The 23,145-nt window shown below is 50.2% G+C and overlaps 2 protein-coding genes and 1 pseudogene across 3 annotated transcripts in view; 2 read left to right on the top strand and 1 right to left on the bottom strand.

The window, feature by feature from the left end:
- LOC311427854 (olfactory receptor 14C36-like) overlaps positions 1–23,145 on the top strand; it is a gene marked incomplete at both ends in the record, with an annotated part of 273,414 nt that overhangs the window by 91,870 nt on the left and 158,399 nt on the right. The gene's annotated exons all lie outside the window — the stretch shown is intronic.
- Positions 1,405–2,388, bottom strand: LOC311427932 (olfactory receptor 14A16-like; the record flags this gene model as incomplete). The annotated part of the gene is made up of 1 exon (XM_084539512.1): positions 1,405–2,388. The coding sequence occupies one exon, from the start codon at positions 2,386–2,388 to the stop codon at positions 1,405–1,407; it is 984 nt and encodes a 327-aa protein (XP_084395638.1).
- Positions 13,551–14,339, top strand: LOC311427933 (olfactory receptor 14A16-like; annotated as a pseudogene). Its single transcript has one exon. The product of its transcript is annotated as an olfactory receptor 14A16-like (transcript).

Raw genomic sequence — 23,145 nt, forward strand, 5'->3', positions numbered from 1 at the left:
TATTTCTTTTTCTGCAGTGAATATACATCCTGGAAATTCTCATTTTGTGACAACAGAAATTCAACTTAATGTGGGACACTTTGTGGAAAGGATTCACCCAAATCCCTTCAAGTGATGACAATTAGGTGCTCTATTTCTTAAATACTGAAGGAATGCACAGGATTTGGGGCAAAGCTTTGCTGTCTGATCATAAGCAACCAGTTCCACCTCTAGATACTCGGCTGCATCTGAGAAACTTCCCTGGACTGGCCGCTGTCAGAGAGGACCTGCAGGAGACCCTTGGGGCTACAGATTGAGCCAGGTGGACTTGCCAGGGCACCTCTACTGCCAGCAGTAGTCTCTGTCCCTGTAACAGCAGCCCAGCCCAGCACAACAAACCCCATCAAAGACAAGTCGGGGGCTCTTGAGAAATGGTCATCCATCTGAAATGGTCATTTTGAGCATTGGTCATACATGTACAGCATTGGTATCACACCAGTGTTTTGTCCATTGCTGAGCAATACTGGCACAGCATCAGGACTCCGTAAGGCTTGGATTGCTTTGGTTTCCACCAGTCACTGCACAGGAGATGGAGGTCCATGAAGCTTCAGGACCTCATCTAATTCCTGGGAGATCCCCAGCACAGAGTGCCTGTGCCCCACAGGGCCAGCCCCACTCCCCAGGCCAGCACAAGAGGCCTGGCCCAGCCACAGAGCAGCTCCAGATTCCTCTCCAGGATGCCATTTGCCATCAGACCCAGCACCAGTGGGACAGTCCCAGGACAGTCAAAGGCCAGTTACTGTTTGCTGGGCAATGTGGAACCAGGAAGGGAGCTCAGTGCAGTCCTCGGTCTTTCACTGGTCACTTTGGGACTCTGATCTGCGGTGAAGCCGAGAAAAGCAAGAGGCCTTCCCCGGGAGCAGCTCCTTGGGTGTATACCTCACACCACGTTTGGAAGACAGACATGGAAGGGAACAAGTGGAGAGTGTGGAAGTGAAATGAGTAGCATGAAAAAGCCACATCCTGTTGCTGGCCATGGCCATGGCTCCAGGGAAGCAGCAGCCCCGACCTGAAGGCAGCAGAGAGGCAGAGCCCAGCGGGCAGTGAGGGGCAGCTCCAAGGGCCACTGGGGCTGCTCCTGCATGTGGCAGATGGGCTCTTGGCCCTGAGCCCCTCTTGCGTGCTGGGGCTGCTCTCCCAGCTCCAGAGGTGGGAAGAGACGGCAGCTGAAAGTAGTTAATTTATGCTGGATTCTTTATTTTTTTTAGTTACATGGCAAAGCCAAGTTCTATAGTTACATGGCAAAGCATTTGGACAAAAAATAAAAAGAAATATTAACAGATAGGAAACATAGAATATCATTAATATATGATAATCACAAATTTCAGAGAATGGTATAAAAGAAAATAATAAGAAAAGACTGTTCTAACATATTGTCAGAAAAACTTTGAGTCCGGTTAGGACTTTGGGTTCGTTATTTAGATGAAAAAGCATGTATCCAAAGAGTTTCTGCAAGGCATTCTTGAGCTCCTGGTTCCTCATGCTATAGATGAGGGGGTTCATGGCTGCAGGAACCACAGAGTATAGAACTGCAACCATGAGGTCCAGGGATTGGGAGGAGATGGAGGGGGGCTTCAGGTAGGCAAACATGGCAGTACTGACAAACAGAGAGACCACGGTCAGGTGAGGGAGGCACTTGGAAAAGGCTTTGTGCTGGCCCTGCTCAGAGGGCATCCTCAGCACTGCCCTGAAGATCTGCACATAGGAGAAAACAATGAAAAGAAAACAACCGAATGCTAGACAGACACTAAGTAAAATAAGCCCAAACTCCCTGAGGAACAACTTTGAACAGGACAGCTGGAGGATTTGAGGAAGTTCACAGAAAAACTGATTAAGCTCATTGCCTTGGCAGAGGGGCAGGGAAAATGTGTTGGCCGTGTGCAGGATAGCAATGAGAAAGCCACTGCCCCAGGCAGCTGCTGCCATCTGGGCACAAGCTCTGCTGCCCAGCAGGCTCCCGTAGTGCAGGGGCTTGCAGATGGCAACGTAGCGGTCGTAGGCCATGATAGTAAGGTTATAATATTCTGCTGATATGAAGAAGAGAAAGAAAAAGACCTGTGCAGCACAGCCTTGATAGGAGATGGCCCTGGTGTCCCAGAGGGCATTGGCCATGGCTTTGGGCAGAGTGGTGGAGATGCAGCCCAGGTCAAGGAGGGCGAGGTTGAGGAGGAAGAAGTACATGGGGGTGTGGAGGTGGTGGTGGCAGGCTATGGCGCTGAGGATGAGGCTGTTGCCCAGGAGGGCAGCCAGGTAGATGCCCAGGAAGAGCGCGAAGTGCAGGAGCTGCAGCTCGCGTGTGTCTGCGAATGCCAGCAGGAGGAACTCACTCACAGAGCTGCTGTTGGGCATTTCCTTCCTTTGGACACTGTCGTCTATTGAAGAGAAGGAAGAAAAATGTTGGAACAGACTTCTCTGAGCACTCTGAGCACACAGATTTCTCTCAGGGAAACCTATTGCATCTCATAGAATTCCCCCCAGCCCGAGTCTCTCTCTGTGCAGGAGAACCTTTCTGCATATCTCCTGCTTGAGCTGTGGCTGGTGTTGGCTGAGAGCGGCACTGGGAGCAGGGGCAGCTGTGAGCTCCAGAGGAGTTGTTCAGGGAGTGCAGCAAGAGGGAAGCACGAACATGAGGGAAAGTCAAGTTCAGTCGACGTGTGGTATCACTGAGCTTTGCAGTCATTTTGCAAAATCTCATCCACCACAGTGTAGAGCAAGGTAGGATTTGCTTTCTTTTCCTTTCTAATCCTTAGGACAACAAACAAGCTTAGGGGTTTCTCTGAGAAGAAAGTAGAGCCAGTTGAGAGCACAGAAGCCGCAGTCCAAGTGAAGCTGGTCAGAATCCTCACCTTTTCTCCTGGTGTCTGATCAGGATCTCAGCCCTTCCCTCTTTTCCCAGGGGTGCAGAGACCTCAATCCAGCTGCTCACTGACAGTCACCCAGCAGCACGGACATGGCCTTAGCATGGAAGTGTCCTCTCCTTGAGGTAACTGGATAAAAGAAGGATTCCACAAGAGAGCTGCATCCTGCTGGAGAACAGTCTAGAGCACAGGAGGATGCCCCATAGACTTCAGATGGTTATCTGAAAGTTGGTGTGCATCCCCAGCAGTGTCTGGGGAAGGCTTGATCACTCTGCTCTTGGTTTACCAGGAGCAGCCATGCTATGGAAATCCAAGGGGCTTCTGCCAGACTTCCTCAACTCACACTGCAACCCAGCAGGACTCTCAAAGCCTACTGCATTGCCCACTACCCTCCCCGAAACAACACCCAGCAGGAGACCCTTCCAGGACCTGCAGCTGCATGGCCCTGCAGCCAGACCCTTACCTTGTCAAGGGCTGTGCAGGTTTCTCCTGCAGGCAGCTCTCAGCATCCTCCCACTGCCAAGTGCCTCCGAGCCCTCTCTCCTTTTCTTCTCCCTGTGTCTGCCTCTGTGTCTCTTTCCTACTGCGCTGTGCAGAGGAGCTGCTCCTGGCCACAGCTGTGTCTCTGCTTCATGGGACTTTCTGAAATGTGTTTTCTCTGTCCCACGAGCCCGCCCCAGCTCAACAGCACAGCATCAGCCCAAGGCACTGCAATCACCCCTCTGGGGGCTTTGCTGATGAGCCCACAAACCTCAGGCACTCAGAGACAATTGAAGACATCTCTCCAGAAGTCCAAGTCAGAGGCAAGTTTCCTGCAGTGTCCCCCTGAGGGCCAGTACTGACACAGCCTCCCTTGGAGGTCATTAGAGCAGAACCCTGGAGGCATTGAGGACAAGGAGACAAAGGCAGTGTGAAAGTGACACTGATGTGTAGACAAAATGGATGTGTGTTTCCAAGCACAAGGGCTAGGCCTTGACACCCATACTGTGGGAAGTGAGATCCTTTCCCTTGACAGGTTGCTCAGGCCTCTTTGTAGTGCAGTAGGAGAGGGGGATGTGCATGGCCAAGTGCAGGAGAATGGTACAACCCCTGCCTGGTTCATGGGTGTGTGTGAGGAGGCAATGAGGCCCTGGTGCTTTAACGATCAGCTGTCTCCTCCTAGGTCTCAGTGACAGAGACAACAGTCATAGCCATGGACACAAAGTCCTGGTCCTCTTGGGACTTTCAGCCTTGTCAGAGCCCTCTACCCTGCCTCTACATGGCTTTGCTAGGGACTCCGAGACCTCCACATCTTTCCTTTTTGGCTGCATACCCTTATCTCTTACTGTCACAGCAGATTTGAGCCGTGTGATAACTCAGATCTTCTTGGTGGCCATGCTCCTTATAAGGCAGCTCTGTAGGAAGCTGGCCTGGTCCCTCGTGAGGAGCCACCACTGCTCCTATGGCATCCCTCATGGTGCCCAGGGCCTCCTCCTCATGGCCACTACTCACTCAGCAGGGTCCCAGGGTGCCCTGATGTGTGGGGTTTCTCTTCCTCTGGTACAGGACTGGGCTCTTCTCCATGTGAAAGTCAAGAGTTTTCTGAAGTCAAAATCCTGCAGTTTCTCAAGGTTCACCCACAGTGATGCTCCATTCTATCAGCTGTTAGTGTCAGCAGGGAGATGGTTCAACCTTCACGTGACTGTGCTATCTCTGACCAGACATCAGCACAGCAAGAGTTCCTGGGAAACTTGGATAATTCAGGAGAAACCTGTTGAATGGAATTGCAGCACAATCACCGAAGGGTAGGGGACGGAAGGCTGTCAGGTTCCACATTTGCTGCGCTTTCTTCTCATGCATGCTGTCAGTTTCTCTGGAATCGTGTCCTGAATGTTATGGGGCTGTGCAGGTCAAAATTAGATGAACCAAAGCCCAGCTGGAGCTCAATCCATCTATTACTGTCAAAAAACAATAAAATAAATAAAAAAATAAATAAAAATATTTTAAATGAAGAAGGATTAGGGAGAATCATAATGCCTTATTGGAATTTATGGGAAAAACCTGTTGACAAGGGATGAGACACTTAATGCATTCTTTGCCTCTGTTACTAGCAGCAAGACCAGTTGTTCCCCTGGACATTTCTTCCTCCTCTTGGCCAGTGCCAACCTTCCATTGCACACTTTGTGGCATTTTTTTCTTTCCTGCTCTTTCCTACAACCAAAGAAAGCTCCATCAGGGTGGAAACCACTCCTGAAGTAGGCATCCCAACCCAGCAGGCTCCTTGTGGCCTCTCAGCCAAGCAGACGCAAGTCACCTCAGCAGCATCTTCCAAGCCAGGGGCCTGCTGCTGGCCTTGCAGCTTCTTGTGGAGACACAGCCAAGCCTTGTGCCTCCTGCTGTGCAGTCATGGACTCAAGCAGAAGGGACAGGACAACCCATCTTGGGGTCTTCTTTCTGCCTGGGTCCTCCTGGCTCTGGAGGCAGAGGGGATCCCCCAGTCAGCATGCCAAGCAGGTGCCTTCTGCTGGCCTTTCAGGGCCACTGCCAGCTGTCAGCCCAAAAGTGCAGATCCCAGGGAGAAGTCAAGGGTGACCTGCCACCTCCAGACACAAGTGACCTCACAGTCCCTGCCACAGTCACATTCCTGCTGCTGGGCCATGAGATCCTGAGGTAGAGATGAGCTTTCTCTAGCCCCTTCGGTATCTCTTTTTCACTTTCTGGTTTAGAGATTATGCAAAGTTTTAGTGGGATTGTTTCGTGTTCTGTTTGTTGTGTCAGGTCTGTGGTTAAGGTATGGACAAGCTCTGTGTTTTACAAGTGTTTTTTGTCTACGAAGGAATCTAGGGTTAAATAAGGCATTTTAATGTATTTTTTAAGTGAAAGGATTATGGTTATCAAGAGAGAAAATTGATTCCTTTCAGTTTGTTGTAGTAGCATTTAGGTTTATTTAGCATTAAAATTACTGGCTAAAGTAAGGTAAGGGCCATATGTGACTGTTTTAAGTCAGTTTTACTGCTCTACCAGCATTGCATGAATGCTCTTACCTCTATGAAATCATTAATTTCTGCTGTCATGCTCCTATTCCCACCCCAAAATCTCACATCTCTATTGTTCAGGCTGCTCCTGACCTTCCCATATCTTACTGGGATCAGCTTTCTGATGACATTTACCATCTCAGTGTATCTGTCTCACCTCTGTTGGCTGCTCCATTCCTGAGAAGGAAGTGGCATTGTAGTCAGGAGGGAAAAGGACACAAAGGTCTGTAGGCGCATGCTGCACAATGTGCCCATCAGCTCTGCACCTACGCAAAATCACACTTCCTACCTTCAAGGTTTGTTTCCCAAATGGCTTCTGTGGATCCAGGGTTACTTTTCCCAGGCCCTCTCACATGTTTCAGTTTTGGATGTGCAGGGATGGGATAAGGAAAGCCAAGGCATGGATGGAACTCAGCTTATCGGGGGATGAAAAGCATAACAGGAAGAGATCCTATAGGTACTTTGCTCAGAAAAGAAAGGCCAAGGAGATTGTACCCCCTCTGATGGATGAGAAGGGTGAACTGGTAATGACAGACATGGAGAAGCCTGAGGGACTCAACAACTTCTTTGCCTCAGTCTTCCCTGCCAGTCAGGCTTCCCAAGTCTTTCATTCTCTGAACCCATAGGTAGAGGCTGGGGGTGCAAATTCCCACCTGTTGTAAGTGAAGAGAAGATTTGATGCCACCTGAAGAAGCTCAAGAAGTACAAGTCTATGGGGCTTGATGACTTGCCTTCCAGGGAGTGGAATGCTGTGGCTGAGGCTGTGGATATTCCATCCCTGGGGGTGTTCAAGGCCACGTTAGATGAGGCCCTGAGCAACCTGATCTAGGGGGTGGTGTCCCTGCCTGTGGGGGGTTGGAACTAGATGATCGTCGAGGTGCTTTCCAACTCAACCGTTGTATGATTCTCCGATTCTGTGCTTCAGAGGCTAAGTAATAATAACAGTAATAATATTAATCATCATCATCATCATCATCATCATCATCATCATCATCATCATCACAACAACAGTAGCATGGTATTGGGCTTCAGAATACTCAGTGATCCTTTGTGATATGGTTTAGTGGAGGACGTGTTAGTGGTAGGTCAGAGGTTGGACTAGGTGATCTTGGAGGTCTCTTCCAGCCTAGATGATTCTGGGATTCTGTGATCCAGTTCATCCATGAGACAAAACCCTGCAAGCAGCACGAAGGACACTGAAATGTGGCCTAACATGAAGGAGGCTCCAGAACGTTGGTGTAGAAACAGTATTTTTGTGCCATGATGAATGTGGTATATGCTGCAGGAAAAGGCCTCCATCTGAAGTAAAAGGCCTAGGCCAGCAGCAGTGTGGCACAGGCTTGAGATTTGGGTGTATGTGAAACTTGTGGAACCACAGGATCCAAGCCCTCTCTCCTTCTCTCCTCTCCCCATGCCAGCTGCGGTCATAGCCCCCAGCCTTGCTGCACTGTGCAGAGGAGCTGCTCCTGGGCACAGCTGTCTCTCTGCACCACGGCCCTCTTTCCAGCAGCTCTCTCTGTCCCACGAGCCCGGCCCAGCTCAGCAGCACAGCACCAGCCCAAGGCACTGTAATCACCCCTCTGGGGGCTTTGCTGATGAGCCCACAAACCTCAGGCACTCAGAGACAGTTGAAGACATCTCTCCAGAAGTCCAAGTCAGAGGCAAGTTTCCTGCAGTGTCCTCCTGAGGGCCAGTACTGACACAGCCTCCCTTGGAGCTCATTAAAGCAGAACAGTGGAAGCAGTGAGGACAAGGAGACAAAAGCTGTGTGAAGGTGACACTAATGTGTGGACAAACCGGATGTTTGTCACCAATCACAAGGGCCTGGCCTTGAGTCCCAACTCAAGGAAGGGAGATCACACAAGTGACCTCCCAGCCCCTTTCCATAACATGATCATGTTGCTGCCCTGTCACTTCCACGGTCACATTCCTCCTGCTGGGTCAGGACATCCTGAGGTAGGGCTGACCTCTCTCTAGTCCTTTAGGGACTAGGGCTCACCAGTCTAAGTTAGAGGATAAACACAGGCTTAATGGGAATCTCTGGTGTTCTTCTGTGGCCATCAGGTTTGTCATAAGGTTATGGGCAAGCCCTGTGTTTTAAGTTTTTTTTAGGCCTGCCAACAACTTCTCTAGAGCTAAATAGTGCATTTTAATGCTAGTGTTTAGGGAAGGAATTAGGGTAAGCAGGAGAGAAAAGGTAAGGAAAAGGGTCTATAGGCTGCGTTTTTCTTCAGTGGATACTTTAAGTTCAGGCATTAGAGTAGTGGATTCCTCTCAGAGTATTGGAGGAGCATTTAGCTTTAAAGATGAAAATTATTGGTTCAAATAAGGAAAGGGCAATACATTACTGTTTTAAATCAGTGTTACTGTAACACCTACATTAAATGACCCCTCTTACCTCTACAGAATCATTAATCACACTTCCTACCTTCAAGGTTTGTTTCCCAAATGGCTTCTGTGGATCCAGGGTTACTTTTCCCAGGCCCTCTCACATGTTTCAGTTTTGGATGTGCAGGGATGGGATAAGGAAAGCCAAGGCACAGATGGAACTCAGCTTGGCAAGTGATGCAAGGAATAATAGGAAGAGATTCTATAGATACATGGCTCATAAAAGAAAGGCCAAGGAGAGTGTATCCCCTTCTGATGGATGAGAAGGGTGAACTGGTAATGACAGACATGGAGAAGGCAGAGGGACTCAACAATATCTTTGCCTCAGTCTTCTCTGCCAGTCAGGCTTCCCAAGTCTTTCATTCTCTGAACCCATAGATGGAGGCTGGGGGTGCAAAGTCTCACCCACTCTAAGTGAAGAGCAGTTTTGAGAACACCTGATGAAACTCAACAAGTACAAGTCTATGAGGACTGATGACTTGCATCCCAGGGTCCTGAGGGAACTGGCTGATGTAGTTGCTAAGTCTCTCTCCATCATATTTGAAGAGTCCTGTCAGTCGGGTGAAATCCCTGATGACTGGAAAAAGGAAAACATCACTCCCATTTTTAAAAAGGGTAGAAATGAGAACCCATGGAACTACCGAATGGTGAGCCTCACCTCTGTGCCTCAAAAGATCGTGGAAAAGATCCTCCTGGAATCGACGTCAAGGCACATGCAAGACAAAGAGGTCATCTCAGACACCCAGCATGGCTTCACCAAAGGATAAATGGTGCCTGACCAATCTGGTGGCTTTCTGCAATGGAGTGACCACATCAGACAACAAGGGAAGACCGACCGATACCATTGACTTGGACTTCTGTAAGACCATTGACACTGTCCCACATGACATCCTAGTCTCCAAATTGGAGAGATACGCATTTGATGGGTGAACCATTCAATGGGTAAGGAGTTGGCTTGAAGGTCACACCCAGAGAGTGGTGCTCAATGGCTCTATGTCCAAGTGGAGGCTGGTGATGAGTGGCATCTGTCACGAGTCTGTCTTGGGACTGGTACAGTTTAATATCTTTATCAATGACATAGTGGGATCGAGTGCACCCTCAGCAAGTGTGCAGATGACACCAAGCTGAGTGGTGTAGTTGATGCAACAGAGGAAGGGGTGCCAACCAAAGAGCGCTGTACAAGATTGAAATTTGGGTCCCTGTGAATCTAAGGAGATTCAACAAGTCCAAGTGCAAGATGCTGCACCTGGGCTCGGGAAATCCCAGATATGAGGAAAGGCTGGGAGAAGAACTCATTGAGAGGATCCCTGCAGGGAGGTACTTGGGGGTTCTGCTGGACAAAAAGCTCGACATGAGCCAGCAGTGTGTGCTTGTAGCCCAGGAGGCCAACTGCATTCTAGGCTGCATCAAGAGAGGAGTGGCCAGCAGGTGGAGGCAGGTGATTCACCCCTTCTACTCTGCCTTTGTGAGGCTCATCTTGGAGTCCTGCATCCAGGACTGGGGCCGCCAGCACAAGAAGGGTGTGGGTCTGTTAGAATGGGTCCAGAGGAGGGCCATGAAGATGATCAAGGGGCTGGAACACCTCTCCTATGAAGAAAGGTTGAGAGAGCTGGGGCTCTTCAGCCTGAAGAAGAAAAGGTTCCCGGGTGACCTCATCACAGCCTTTCAGTACTTAAATGGGGCTTATAAAAAGATGGAGAGTGACTCCTTGCTCAAGGACATCACAGTCACTGCCCTGCCCCAAGGGGACAAACAGCTGAAGTTAGGGATAGGAGTGGGTTTGAAGATGAGATGTGTTGTGTGTGTGGTGGAGGGTTAGGTGGTCAATTTAACATTTAGGGATTAGAGGTCAACTTCTACAGCTAATGCAATGGAAGGGCTTTGAGGGAGGGATTGGTGTTCTGCTCAAGATGCCTGCTCAAGGTATAGGATAAGGGCAAGCTTTGTGGGTCAGAGTTTTGTTTAGTTCTTGGGTGAGGGCTAGGGCTGGCATTCTAGTTCATGATTAGGCTTAATCATCATTCTGCTTGACCTTCAAGTACAAGATGTGTTTGACATCTGCCTTTTCCAAGTCCCGAGGAACCTCTTTGGTCAACCTGTCCTTTCCAAAGCATCTCAGATAGATCTTATGACAATGTCTGGAGCAATTCCACCAGCATGTCTCTCACCCTTCCCACTCAACTGCTAAGCAACCTGAGGACTGAGCAGGGGGATGATGAAGGTTTGGGAAAGGGCTTGGTTAAAACCTCTGAGCACAGCCTTTATGGGCTTCACATAGACAGAGAGGTTGGTGTCACAGAAAACAGTGACACTCATGAGGACCAAAGAGCAGGTGGATAAGACCTTGGGCTTATCAACACAGGACACAAACACACATGAAAACTGCATGGGAGGGAAGAGGAAGATTGGATCCAAAATGTAGATTATGAAATCAAAGACCATGAGAATCACCGTGGCACTGCAGGACAGCTCCAGCAATGGAACAAAACCACAGAAGGTGTCTATGACACTGGGGCCACAGAACTGTAGCTGGGAGGAGGAGAAAGAATTCCTGTACATGAGAGAAATTGCCCTGGTTCAGGTACAGCTGCCTTCTGGAGTCAGGCCTTCCAATTCTTGAGCCTTGCAGAGAACAGGGATGGCATACAGCCCAGGGCTGACCGTAGGACATGGCCCCCAGCAGGAAGCACTGCGGTCATGCAGGAGGTGCAGCTGAGAGTGCTGCCACCTCTGTGAGCAAAGGGGGTGCTGTCCCCAGCCAGGAAGATGGCCAGCATCTGGCACAGGGTGCTGGAGCTGTACAAGGCCTGCAAGGAGGAGAAATCTCCCTCAGGAAGAAGGCCACGGGCATCTGCAGGTGTTTGGTGGCCAGCACCAGCACAGTGATGAGGGTGTTCCACATCCCAGTCACTGTGCTGGTCATGTAAGAGAGGAGGGAGAGATGTTTGTAAGGGTTGAGGAACTTCCGTATTCACAGTAGTGGAAACTCAGCTAATGATGGCTTATTGCACCATTCCCCTTCCCTCATGGAAACCCTTTTAGAGCATTCTGGTCCCCTCTGTCTTGTTGGGATAAAAATTTCCAAGCAGTTTCTTCCCCAGTTCCTAAACGGAACAGTGAAGGAATTTCAGAGAGGTGAAATTATCCCTGCCTGTCATGGCCGAGGTATCCTGCAATACAACAGGAACAAAATAGGGGTTAAGGAATCATTGGTTCTCATGTTTGACAACCACACTCTAACAGCACAAATCACACTTATAAAATGTATCTTCCCTTTCTTCAGAGAAGAGAATTCGGTGATGACTTTGGTCTGCCTCAATCAGCACACCCCAGCAGAGACCCTGCTGCCTTGGGGAGCTGTCAGCCCTGAGGCCTTGGGGACACCTCGAGGGAGCCCAAGGGCACAGAGCAAGTGATGCCATGGTCGGGTGCTGTGCTGCTGAGCTGGGCCGGCCTCGTGGGCCCAAGCAGAGCTCCTGGCAAGAGGACAGTGCTGCAGAGAGACAGCTGTGGCCAGGAGCAGCTCCACTGCACAGCGCAACAGGGCTGGAGGCTCTGACCGCAGCTGGCACACAGAGAGGAGAGAAGGAGAGAGGGCTTGGAGGCACTGAGGAGTGCAACAACAGAGGGCAGCGTGTGGCAGGACACATCTGCAGGCACTTGACACCGTGAGGCTCTGGCAGCAGGGCCATGCAGGTGGGGTTGCCAGAGGGGTCCTCTACAGCTGAAACATCTGATGGCGGATAGCATCTGTCAGGGTGAGTTTCTCTGTTTCTCCAGAAACGAGTAGAAAATGCTTTAGAGAATGGCATTTATGATTGGATTTTTCAAAAGGAAGACCAAGGCAGGGGCTACCTGAAAGGCAAGACTTTTTCTGTAGCCTGTACTTGCAGATACCTGTGGTAGAGCGGAGGCCGGTTTCATGGTAATAGGTGGTCAGGTTTGTACTGAAGACTGAGACTCCTAGAGCATTGCAATGAGAGATCAATATTTAATCAATGAACTTCATAAAGTCCCTTCCCACACTTCAGCCCAGAAACTACACCAACATCATCATTGTGGTCCTCTCAGGTTTTATCCTAGCTCATCTTTTGGAGCTGCAAATCCTCCAATGTCCAGTGCCCTGTCTTTGGGAGGTCTCTGCTGACTTGAGGTGAGCACAGATCATTTGCAATGAGAAGGAGCTGCCTCCTCTGCAGGCCGAGCTGAAGCACAGGAGGGTCTGCTGAGTGTCCGTCTGTCCCTCCCTGGCCTTGCCTCCCCTGGCAGCAGCACGCTGGCATTCCTCCTGGCTTCTCCAGCTGGCTGTGCTGCTGCTGGTCTTGTTCCCAGGCTGGCTGGGGATGGGGATTTCAGAATCAGTGGAGTGTTTGGGGAAAGGCGAGTACGGGGACAAGGTGAGGGCTGTGGAGATGGGCACTTTGAGCCTGGATTCCTCTGCTTTCAGCAGTGTTCAGGTTCTTTTCAGATGAACAACTGAGTACAACTTTCCTGCAGCTCTCATGGGCCAGCTGAGACCAACACTGATGGAGAGACTGGCTGTCGTCTCTGAGGCACACTCTGCACTGAAGGCACAGTGTCTTTGCCTCTGAGGATCCACAAGGATTTACTTGGAGTGCAGCAGAATGCCCAGGATTTATGCCTTAGAAACTGTTCTCCGGTGTGGTGTGGCAGCTAGAACCAAAAACACAAAACAAATAATTACATATCTAAATCTCCACACCTCATCTCTGCAGTTGGGTGAACTAGGAGCAAAACTGGGGAAATCTCTTTGATATCAGCAGTAAAGTTAATCTGAGACTACCCCATGTTCCTACCATGTTCCTACCATGTTGCTACCATGTTACTCCCTCTGGCAGTAGTACAGAACTGATTCTTCCATTGCCACAGAGGAGTCCCCTGCTCCCAGAGGCACTCTCAGGCAGAATCAATGAAAGAGAGCTTCAAAATATCTGCCTGGAAATGGAAAACCCTTTGGTGATTTTAAATGAGAGTATGGAAAGGGTTTTCCTCAGTTATGTCTGTGGTACACAATCACTGCCTTTGTCTTCCTTGTACAGGACCTCATGACCAGAAATTAGAGATGTCCAACGTCAGCACCATCTCTGAGTTCCTCCTGCTGGCATTCGCAGACACACGCGAGCTGCAGCTCCTGCACTTCGTGCTCTTCCTGGGCATCTACCTGGCTGCCCTCCTGGGCAACGGCCTCATTCTCAGCACCGTAGCCTGCGACCACCGCCTCCACACCCCCATGTACTTCTTCCTCCTCAACCTCGCCCTCCTCGACTTGGGCTGCATCTCCACCACTGTACTCAAAGCCATGGCCAATGCCCTCTGGGACACCAGGGCCATCTCCTATCAAGGATGTGTTGCCCAAGTACTTCTTTTAGTCTTCTTTTTTGGTGCAGAGTTTTTTCTTCTCACTGTCATGGCCTATGACTGCTACATTGCCATCTGCAAGCCCCTGCACTACGGGAGCCTCGTGGGCAGCACAGCTTGTGCCCAGATGGCAGCAGCTGCCTGGGGCAGTGGCTTTCTCAATGCTGTCCTGCACACGGCCAACACATTTTCCCTGCTGCTCTGCCACAGCAATGCTGTGGACCAGTTCTTCTGTGAAGTCCCCCACATCCTCAAGCTCTCTTGCTCAGATGCCTACCTCACGGAAGTCAGGATTCTTCTGGTTAGTGCCTGTTTAAGTGTTGTTTTTTTTTTTTTTGTGTTGTCTTATGTGCAGATCTTCAGGGCAGTGCTGAGGATGCCCTCTGTGCAGGGCCGGCACAAAGCCTTTTCCACGTGCCTCCCTCATCTGGCCGTTGTCTCCCTGTATTTCAGTACTGCCATGATTGCCTACCTGAAGCCCCCTTAAATGTCTTTCCCATCCCTGGACGTGGTGGTGGCAGTTCTGTACTCAGTGCTGCCTCCAGCAGTGAACCCCCTCATCTACAGCATGAGGAATAAAGAGCTCAAGGAGGCACTGAGGACGTTATTGCAATATTCAGTATTTCAAAAAGGAACTGGTCTTCTGCATCTGATTCCCTGAAGGATACCTGGACAAGGCAGAAACACCTTTGTTCATATATTTCAAAAAATGCTCATCCTTTTCAATATCATACCAATATTTTAAATAATCTTATAATTTCATTTTATAAATTTAAGATATTTTTCTTCTTCTGTGTCTTTCTACCTTTTCTTCTTACCCAAAGACCTCATGTAGAGGTGCTGCTAAGCTCTTTGTAACTAACTAAAAAAAGGAACCGGCAGGTAGGCAGTTTCTGTGGATCTCATTTCTCATACACTCTTCTCAGGTACAGCAGTGGTTGTGGAATGAAGATCCCTGCTGCAACGTGGTGGAAAGCCCTGGTGTCCTCCTTTGGGGCTGCCCTTTCTGCCCTGGCAGGCACTCCCTCCCTGCAGCCTTTGGAGGGGACCTCCAAAGCCCATCTAGCCACCCCCACTAGCCACGCATGGACACCTACACCAGGCAGCCCAGGCCCATTTCCAGTTGGGTTTGTTGTATCTCCAGTTGAGGAGAACTCCCCCACTTTTGGGGAAACCTGATCGAGTGCTTGGTATTGGAAACATGATCCAGTTCTTGATCTTGCTCACAGTAAAAGTGTTTTCCTGTGTGCAGTTCCCATGTCTTGTCCAATCACTGGACATTGCTGAGACTGTCAGAGGAAAAGATCTGAGAGCAAATCCATGTCTCACAGACAGCTCCTAGCAGCACACAGAGATGAAGTAGACATGTTTTCTTGGATTAGTCAGAAACAAAATGGTCACTGAGGCCTCTGTATTCAGTAAAAAGACATCAAGGATGAGAAGAGCATGTATTGATAGGAAGGCCATGAAAAGCCACCAGGACAAGGGCCATTTTCTGCCCCTGCAGGAGACTGACCCTGGGCAAGGCCCAGCTTGGGAAGCAGCTGTGTTGGACGTTCATGGTGGGCAGTGAGCTGGGCAGGAGGCAGCCATGTGCCCTGGGAGCACAGGAGGGAAGGCTGAGGGGCACCTCACCGCAGCCTGCCAGGAGCTGCAGGGATGTCAGGAAGAGCCCCTGCGGGGCCAGGCTGTGCCCTTTGATGTGCAGGGAGCCCTCCTCTTGCCATGCTGCGTGCGCTGGCTGCAGCAGCAGGGACCCCCAGCCAGGCCATACATGGGGCATGGGGCTCTGCCACCCGCCTGGCCCCGGGTTTGGTTCCTTGTCTTTGCTGGGCCCCACCTTCCACACTCAGATGTGTCCCTTGGCTGTCGGCTCCCTTTCCACTGCCCTGTGGGAATACGAAGCCGGGGTGGACAGGTTACCATTAGGTGTGCTGGTGCTTGTGTAATTCACATGGGTGATGGCATAAATGCTGGTTCCTTCACCAGTGATGCACATCCTTCTTCATGTTAGGCCAAACTCAACGTCCTTCTCTCTGCTTTTCCTCATGGATGAACTGGATTACGTCTCCTTGATTATTCTGAGGCACAATGCAATGCTCTTTGCCTTCTGCTACTCCAGCACAATATGGGTGACTTTCCCTTACTCTGCACATTGACCTGCAAGGTCATTCCACACTTTTTGCTTTCAAATCCTTAGTTGGACGGGGGCCATTTGCAAAGTGGGGCAAGCTGATGGGTTCTGGCTCAGCCATTTGAAGCATGCTATACTTGAGTTTTTCAGCCTGAGTTTGCTAAAGATGACCCAGGAAGGTCATCAACAGATGTTCAAGTGTCTAGTTTAAGTAAGGGAGAGTATCTCAGGTTTTCAGTGGCCATTTCAGATCTAGGTCAATCCAAGGAACCCACTGAAGAAGAGGTTTGTCTTTGAAGGGGTGTTCCTGTGCTGGACTGGGCTGCAGTTACAGGGACAAAGACCACTGCTGGCAGTGGAGGTGCCCTGGGAACTCCACCTGGCTCCACCTGATTTTCCCAAAGGGCTCTGGCCTCCTGCAAGTCTTTTCTGACATCTGCCAGTCCAAGGAAGTGCCTCAAACACAACGGGGTCACTGGAGGTTTTCCCTCGTTGCTTACAGTCAGACAGCTGAATGTCCCCTCTCCCAGCTGCCTGTCTGGACCTATGCACTTCCCATCATTCTCCTGGTTTGCCCTCTCCTTTCTCTTCAATCATTCAGACCACTCTCACCAACCCAGTTGATTCTTTGAGTTTCAGTGAGTTCAAGCTCACCCATCTATCAGCAGTCTTTCTAATGGTTTCCTTAGTAAGACCCTCATCGTTTGTCATTGAATTAGTATGATATGGATTAATATTAACAAAATTATCTGAAATTTCCTATTACTCACTGTAAAATATATCATGTACAGTCATCCTTTTGGGAAGGTAAACATCACTGGAGGCAACAAAATTAGGAACTTGAGTTTTGTTTTTTTTTTTTTTTTTGAAAATTGCAGCATGTTTTCCTGTTGTTTGTTTTGAAATAGGAAAACCCCTGTTCTTCCCACCTAAGCAGGGCTTCAACGGAGAAACCCTAGACCAATATATCCAGGAGAATGATGCTCTAAACTGAAACAGCCTTTGAATTGAGGAAAGATTTTTATTAGATGCTCTTAGAAATCTTCCCCCTTAACTACAACATGAAAGCTCTCCAATTAGCTGAACAAGTCTTGAATACTTGAAGAAAGTGGTGGGAGAGATATGGCTCCTTAGGAGTTTCTGTGTTTTAATGAGTTCCATGGTGTATTTTGGTGCTGAGGCTATGAAGTTCAGGTACTAGAAGAGAATGATGCAACTGCTAGAGAAACTAAAGTCAGAAGGACAAGTTGAAGTGACTTGGAGTATTAATGGGCCCCACTGAGGGCTGTTACTAACAAAGCCTCCCCAGGGCCTTGTTAGGGCAGCTAATTGGAGGCCATGGTTACAGACAGGCAAAGCACTGTGCTAAGAAAAGACTTGGTTGGTTTTGGTGATGCAGAAGGGCCAAGGGTTGGCCCCAGCCACTGGGGCCGGTCCTCTTTAATATCTTCATCGATGATCTGGACGAGGGCATCGAGTGCACCCTCAGTAAGTTCGCAGATGACACCAAGTTAGGTGCGTGTGTCGATCTGCTTGAGGGTAGGAAAGCTCTGCAGGAGGATCTGGATAGGCTGCACCGATGGGCTGAGGTCAACTGCATGAAGTTTAACAAGGCCAAGTGCCGGGTCCTGCACCTGGGGCGCAATAACCCCAAGCAGAGCTACAGGCTGGGAGAGGAATGGTTGGAAAGCTGCCAGGCAGAGAAGGACCTGGGAGTGATGGTGGACAGTCGGCTGAATATGAGCCAGCAGTGTGCTCAGGTGGCCAAGAAGGCCAACGGCATCCTGGCTTGTATTAGGAACAGCGTGACCAGCAGGGCTAGGGAGGTGATCGTCCCCCTGTACTCAGCTCTGGTGAGGCCGCACCTCGAGTACTGTGTTCAGTTTTGGGCCCCTCGCTACAAGAAGGACATCGAGGTGCTTGAGCGGGTGCAGAGAAGGGCGACGAAGCTGGTGAGGGGCCTGGAGAACAAGTCCTACGAGGAGCGGCTGAGGGAGCTGGGCTTGTTCAGCCTGGAGAAGAGGAGGCTCAGGGGTGACCTTATCGCTCTTTTTAGGTACCTCAAGGGAGGCTGTAGCGAGGTGGGGGTTGGCCTGTTCTCCCACGTGCCTGGTGACAGGACGAGGGGGAATGGGCTTAAGTTGAGCCAGGGGAGTTTTAGGTTAGATGTTAGGAAGAACTTCTTTACAGAAAGGGTTGTGAGGCATTGGAACAGGCTACCCAGGGAAGTGGTGGAGTCACCATCCCTGGAAGTCTTCAAAAGACGCTTAGATGTAGAGCTTAGGGATATGGTTTAGTGGAGGGCTGTTAGCGTTAGGTTGGAGGTTGGACTCGATGACCTTGAGGTCTCTTCCAACCTAGAAATTCTGTGATTCTGTGATTCTGTGACACCACCCTGCCTCTGCATATCATCTATCATATCATTTTTATCGTTACTAGTGTTATCATAAGTTTGTCATTAATAGTAATCCTAACAGAAATCAAAGAGTATTTGGGAAAATGATACAACATTTCTTAAATTATATTTCTCTGTTAGTATTTGAACAATAAAATGATACAACATTTCTTAAATTATATTTCTCTGTTAGTATTTGAACAATATTTCATTTTGTTTTTAATAATCTCATTCTTAGCATTCTGAATGTTACATCTTGTGTAAGGTTTGACCACATCATCTAATGTACATGCAGAACCAGGCTTCCTTGGTAGAGAAAGACAATAAAGATGTCAGCGGAAATTCATTGGTCTCAGTGTCCTTCTCTTCCCATCTCCTCTGGAGCTGGGGAAGCAGCTCCAGCATCCAGGAGGGGCTCAGGTCCAGGAGCCCAGCTGCCATATGTAGAAGCAGTGTATTTGGGTTCGACCTTGTGGATCTAGGTGACAGTCCTGTCGTGTCTATAGCAGGGCCACCACAAAGCCTTTTCCATGTGCCTCCCTCACCTGGCCATGGTGTCTGCCTCCCTCAGGCCTGTCATGGTTGCCTACCTGAAGCCCCCCTCCATCTCCTCCCCATCCCTGGACCTGGTGGTGGCAGTTCTGTACTCAGTGGTGCCTCCAGCAGAGCACGTCCTCATCTGTAGCATGAGGAGTCAGGAGCTCAAGCATGCCTTGTGGAAATTGATGGCTAGATGTGTCTTGGATGCAAGAAATTTCTGATCTGCTTCTGCATATGACTTCTAATGTCAATAATACAAAGAATAGCCAATATTTTTGTTTTGTTTGTGGCTGTGCATAGATTATTACAGATATTAATTTACCTAATTACCTAAAATCCCACAGGATCCTACTGGACAAAATGTCCACCATACAGCTAAATAAAAACGTTATACGATGGGTGAGCAATTGGCTAACTGGCAGGGCCCAAAAAGTTATGGTAAATGGGGCTGTGTCAGGCTGGCGGGCGGTCACCAGTGGAGTCCCTCAAGGCTCCATTTTAGGGCCGGTACTTTTCAATATTTTTATAAACGATCTGGATGTAGGAATAGAAGGTATATTGAGCAAGTTTGCTGATGACACCAAACTTGGAGGAGTTGTGGACTCGAATGAGGGTGGAAAGGCCTTGCAGAGGGATCTGGATAGGTTGGAGAGCTGGGCGATCACCAACCGCATGAAGTTCAATAAGAGCAAGTGCCGGGTCCTGCACCTGGGATGGGGAAACCCTGGCTGCACGTACAGACTGGGTGATGAGACGCTGGAGAGCAGCCTAGAAGAGAGGGATCTGGGGGTCGTGGTAGACAGCAAGTTGAATATGAGCCAGCAGTGTGCCCTGGCAGCCAGGAGGGCCAACCATGTCCTGGGGTGCATCAAGCATGGCATCGCTAGTAGGTCAAGGGAGGTGATTGTCCTGCTCTACTCTGCGCTGGTGCGGCCTCACCTCGAGTACTGTGTGCAGTTCTGGGAACCACAGTATAAAAAGGACATGAAACTGTTGGAGAGTGTCCAGAGGAGGGCTACGAAGATGGTGAAAGGCCTGGAGGGGAAGACGTACGAAGAACGGCTGAGGTCACTGGGCCTGTTCAGCCTGGAGAAGAGGAGGCTGAGGGGAGACCTCATCACAGTCTACAACTTCCTCGTAAGGGGGTGTCGAGAGGCAGGAGACCTTTTCTCCATTAACACCAGTGACAGGACCCGCGGGAACGGGGTTAAGCTGAGGCAGGGGAAATTTAGGCTGGACGTCAGGAGGGGGTTCTTCACAGAGAGGGTGGTTGCACACTGGAACAGGCTCCCCAGGGAAGTGGTCACTGCACCGAGCCTGTCTGAATTTAAGAAGAGATTGGACTGTGCACTTTGTCACATGGTCTGAACTTTTGGGCAGACCTGTGCGGTGTCAAGAGTTGGACTTGATGATCCTTAAGGGTCCCTTCCAACTCAGGATATTCTATGATTCTATGATTCTATAATATTGCCAATTAAAATGATATTGTTCTTCAACTTTCTATTTCAGTTTGTACCTTTCAAACATAGTTCATAGGCACTGGGCATGTGCAGCCATGCTCTATGTGAACATAAACAAACTGAAGGAGCCTGCACTGCTTTCTTAGTCTTACGTCCTTCCTCTGAGACCAGGCCTGGCTCTGCAGGGGTAGTGCCCGTGTGCAGGGGTGCAGAGGAAAAGAGTCCCATCCCAGCAGCACGGCCAGGGAACACCAGCGCTTGGGGCATGCAGAGCTGCTCTCTTGCCACTGCCGCCCTGTCCTGCTGAGCCCTGCTGGTGGGGTCAGGCCCGGCTGCTCCTGCAGCTTGGTGCCAGTGCAGCTGTGGGGCCGAGCTGGGACTGCAGGCAGGGACAGGCAGTGGGCACGGCAGTGGCACAGCTGGCCTCCACTGCAGCACTTCCCTCCTAAGGGGGGATCTCCTCCAAGGTGGCCTGAGCAGAGTTCAAGTGCTCAGTCTGCTGTGAGCAAGCAGAGGAGAGCTCTGCAGCCCCAGAACACACAAAAACCTTAGCAAAGGAGCCTGGCGAGTGATTCCTTGCAGCCCTGGGTCAATGGCAGTGATCCCATGAGCTGGGTCTGCCTCCCAGCCTGCCCAGCACAGCCCTGCAGAGTGCCCCCGTGCCCCGGGCACCACAGCCCCCTCGCTCTGCAGAGCAGCACTGCCAGCTGAGGCTGGGGCTGGGAGGGTACTTCCCCTGAGTGTCTTCTAGGCCAGCTTCAGGCTTCTGGATGTGAGTGTGATCTTCACTGTGCACAAGGAGCTGGGAGACTGCCAACAGGCATGGGGCTGGAACATTGCCTGCAAGGTCCCTCCTGCCCTAGCACCTCCCAGGACTGACACGGAACTGGCTCCTGTGCATCAGAGAGGCTGGGAGCCCAGCAGGTGTGCCATGAGCTTGCAGGATCACAACCAGATCATTTCTACCTGGACAGGTCCTGGCCCAAAAACGGGGTGTTTTGTAGGTGTGGCATTATAAGCTCAGTGGTGTATCAGAAGCACTAAGTCCAGCAGGAAGTGAAAGGCTGTTAAATGGCCTGTGAGTTGAGCTCTTTCTGAAGTAGCTGACAGGTCACCCTTGACTCCTGGCTGGGATCTGTGCCTTTAGGCTCACATCTGCCAGTGTCCATGGTAGGGCAGCAGAAGGCACTTGCTGTGCATGTAGTTTCTGAGATCGGCTCTTTCTAAGTACCTGGTAGGATGCATAGTGGAAGAGGTCTTGGGTAGGGGTTGTCATGTCAGAGGTGTCAGCTTTTGCCTGAAGTCATCCTTTAGCACTGCATTCAGTTTTCTACACAGAGGGGGCCACTGCCTCCAAGATGCTTGGGGCAAACTGAACCATGCATGAGGGTTTGGAAAAAGATAGCCTGGGAGCACAGAAGCCATTCCTTATCCAAAAGTTGGAGGCAGAAAACCAAATTTTGGGGTGGTACAAGAGCTGCTGGGCACATTGTGCAGGGTTCACCTACAGCCTTTGTGTTCTTTTCCATCCTGACTTCGGTGCCATGTCAGTCTCAAGACAGCAGTAGCCAACAGATATGAGACAGATACTCTGAGATCATGAAAGCCATCAGAAAGCTGCCCCTTTGAAGTTGACTGATATGGGGAAGTCAGGAGAAGCCTGGCCAGGAGAGATATGAGATTTGAGGGAGGAAAGAAGAGATTGGCCAGCAGAAATTAATGATTTCTGTGAGTTTAGAACATTCAGGCAATGTTGATTTTGCTGTAACACGGACTTAAAATAGTCATGTAAAGCCCTTGCACTATTTTAATCAGTGACATTAATCCCCAAACCTAAATGCTAGTCCACACCCTGACAGGAATCCACTATTGTTATGCCTGACCTCAAATTATCCCTTCAAGCCAAAACTCAACCCATAGCCCCTTTTCCTTACCTTTACTCTCTTGCTCACCCTATCTGATCAGCTTGTGGGCCGCAAGGGGAAGAGGGGTGGGGATGCTCTGAGGAGCTCAGCTCTGCCTCAGCATCTCCTGCCCCAGCAGGAGGAATGTGACTGTGGCAGGGACTGTGAGGTCAATTCTGTCTCTGCACTTGATAGGGCAGCAGCAGAAACGTGTCACAGAAAGGGACTGGGAGGTCACTTCTGTCTGGAGGTGGCAGGTCAGCCTCGCCTTCTCCCTGGGATCTGCACTTTTGGGCTGACATCTGGCAGTGGCCCTGCTAGGCCAGCAGAAGGCACCTGCTTGGCATGCTGACTGTTGGCATTGCTTCCTTGCAACACTGTGCAGGACTACGGAGGTGTCAAAATGAAGTTCTTCTAGTAGCATCACAGTACCCACCACATCCCACAGACCCCAGGACTAGCCCTGAGCAAGACAGGGGGGTGCAGGGTCTCCTCTCCCAGTGGCCGTGGTCGGGCCTTGGCTCTTCTTCACTGATACCAGCAAAGATTTTCTCAGCACAGTGCTTTGCCTGTCTGTAACCATGGCCTCCAATTAGCTGCCCTAACAAGGCCCTGGGGAGGCTTTCTTAGTAACAGCCCTCAGTGGGGCCCATTAATACTCCAAGTCACTTCAGCTTTTCCTCCTGAATTTACTTGCTCAAGCAGTTACATCACTCTCCTCTCAGTACCTGAGCTGAGTACAGTGGGACAATCACTTCCCTGCACCTGCTGGTCACACTGCTTCTTATGCAAGTCAGGATGCCGTTGGCTTTCTTGGCCACCTGAGCACACTACTGGCCCATATTCAGCCGACTATCAACCAGTGTTCCTTGTCCTTCTCTGCCAGGCAGCTCTCCAACCACTCATCTCCCAGCCTGTAGCTCTGCTTGGGGTTGTTGCGCCCCCCGGTGAGGAACCCCACAAAAGGAACCTCAGAAAACAGACGAGCAGGGAGCAACCTCTTGGCTGTATTCCTGGCAGCAGCTTTGGAGAGG

Source organism: Aythya ferina (assembly GCF_964211825.1).
Source record: "Aythya ferina genome assembly, contig: HAP1_SCAFFOLD_29, whole genome shotgun sequence".
Taxonomy (NCBI): Eukaryota; Metazoa; Chordata; class Aves; order Anseriformes; family Anatidae; genus Aythya; species Aythya ferina.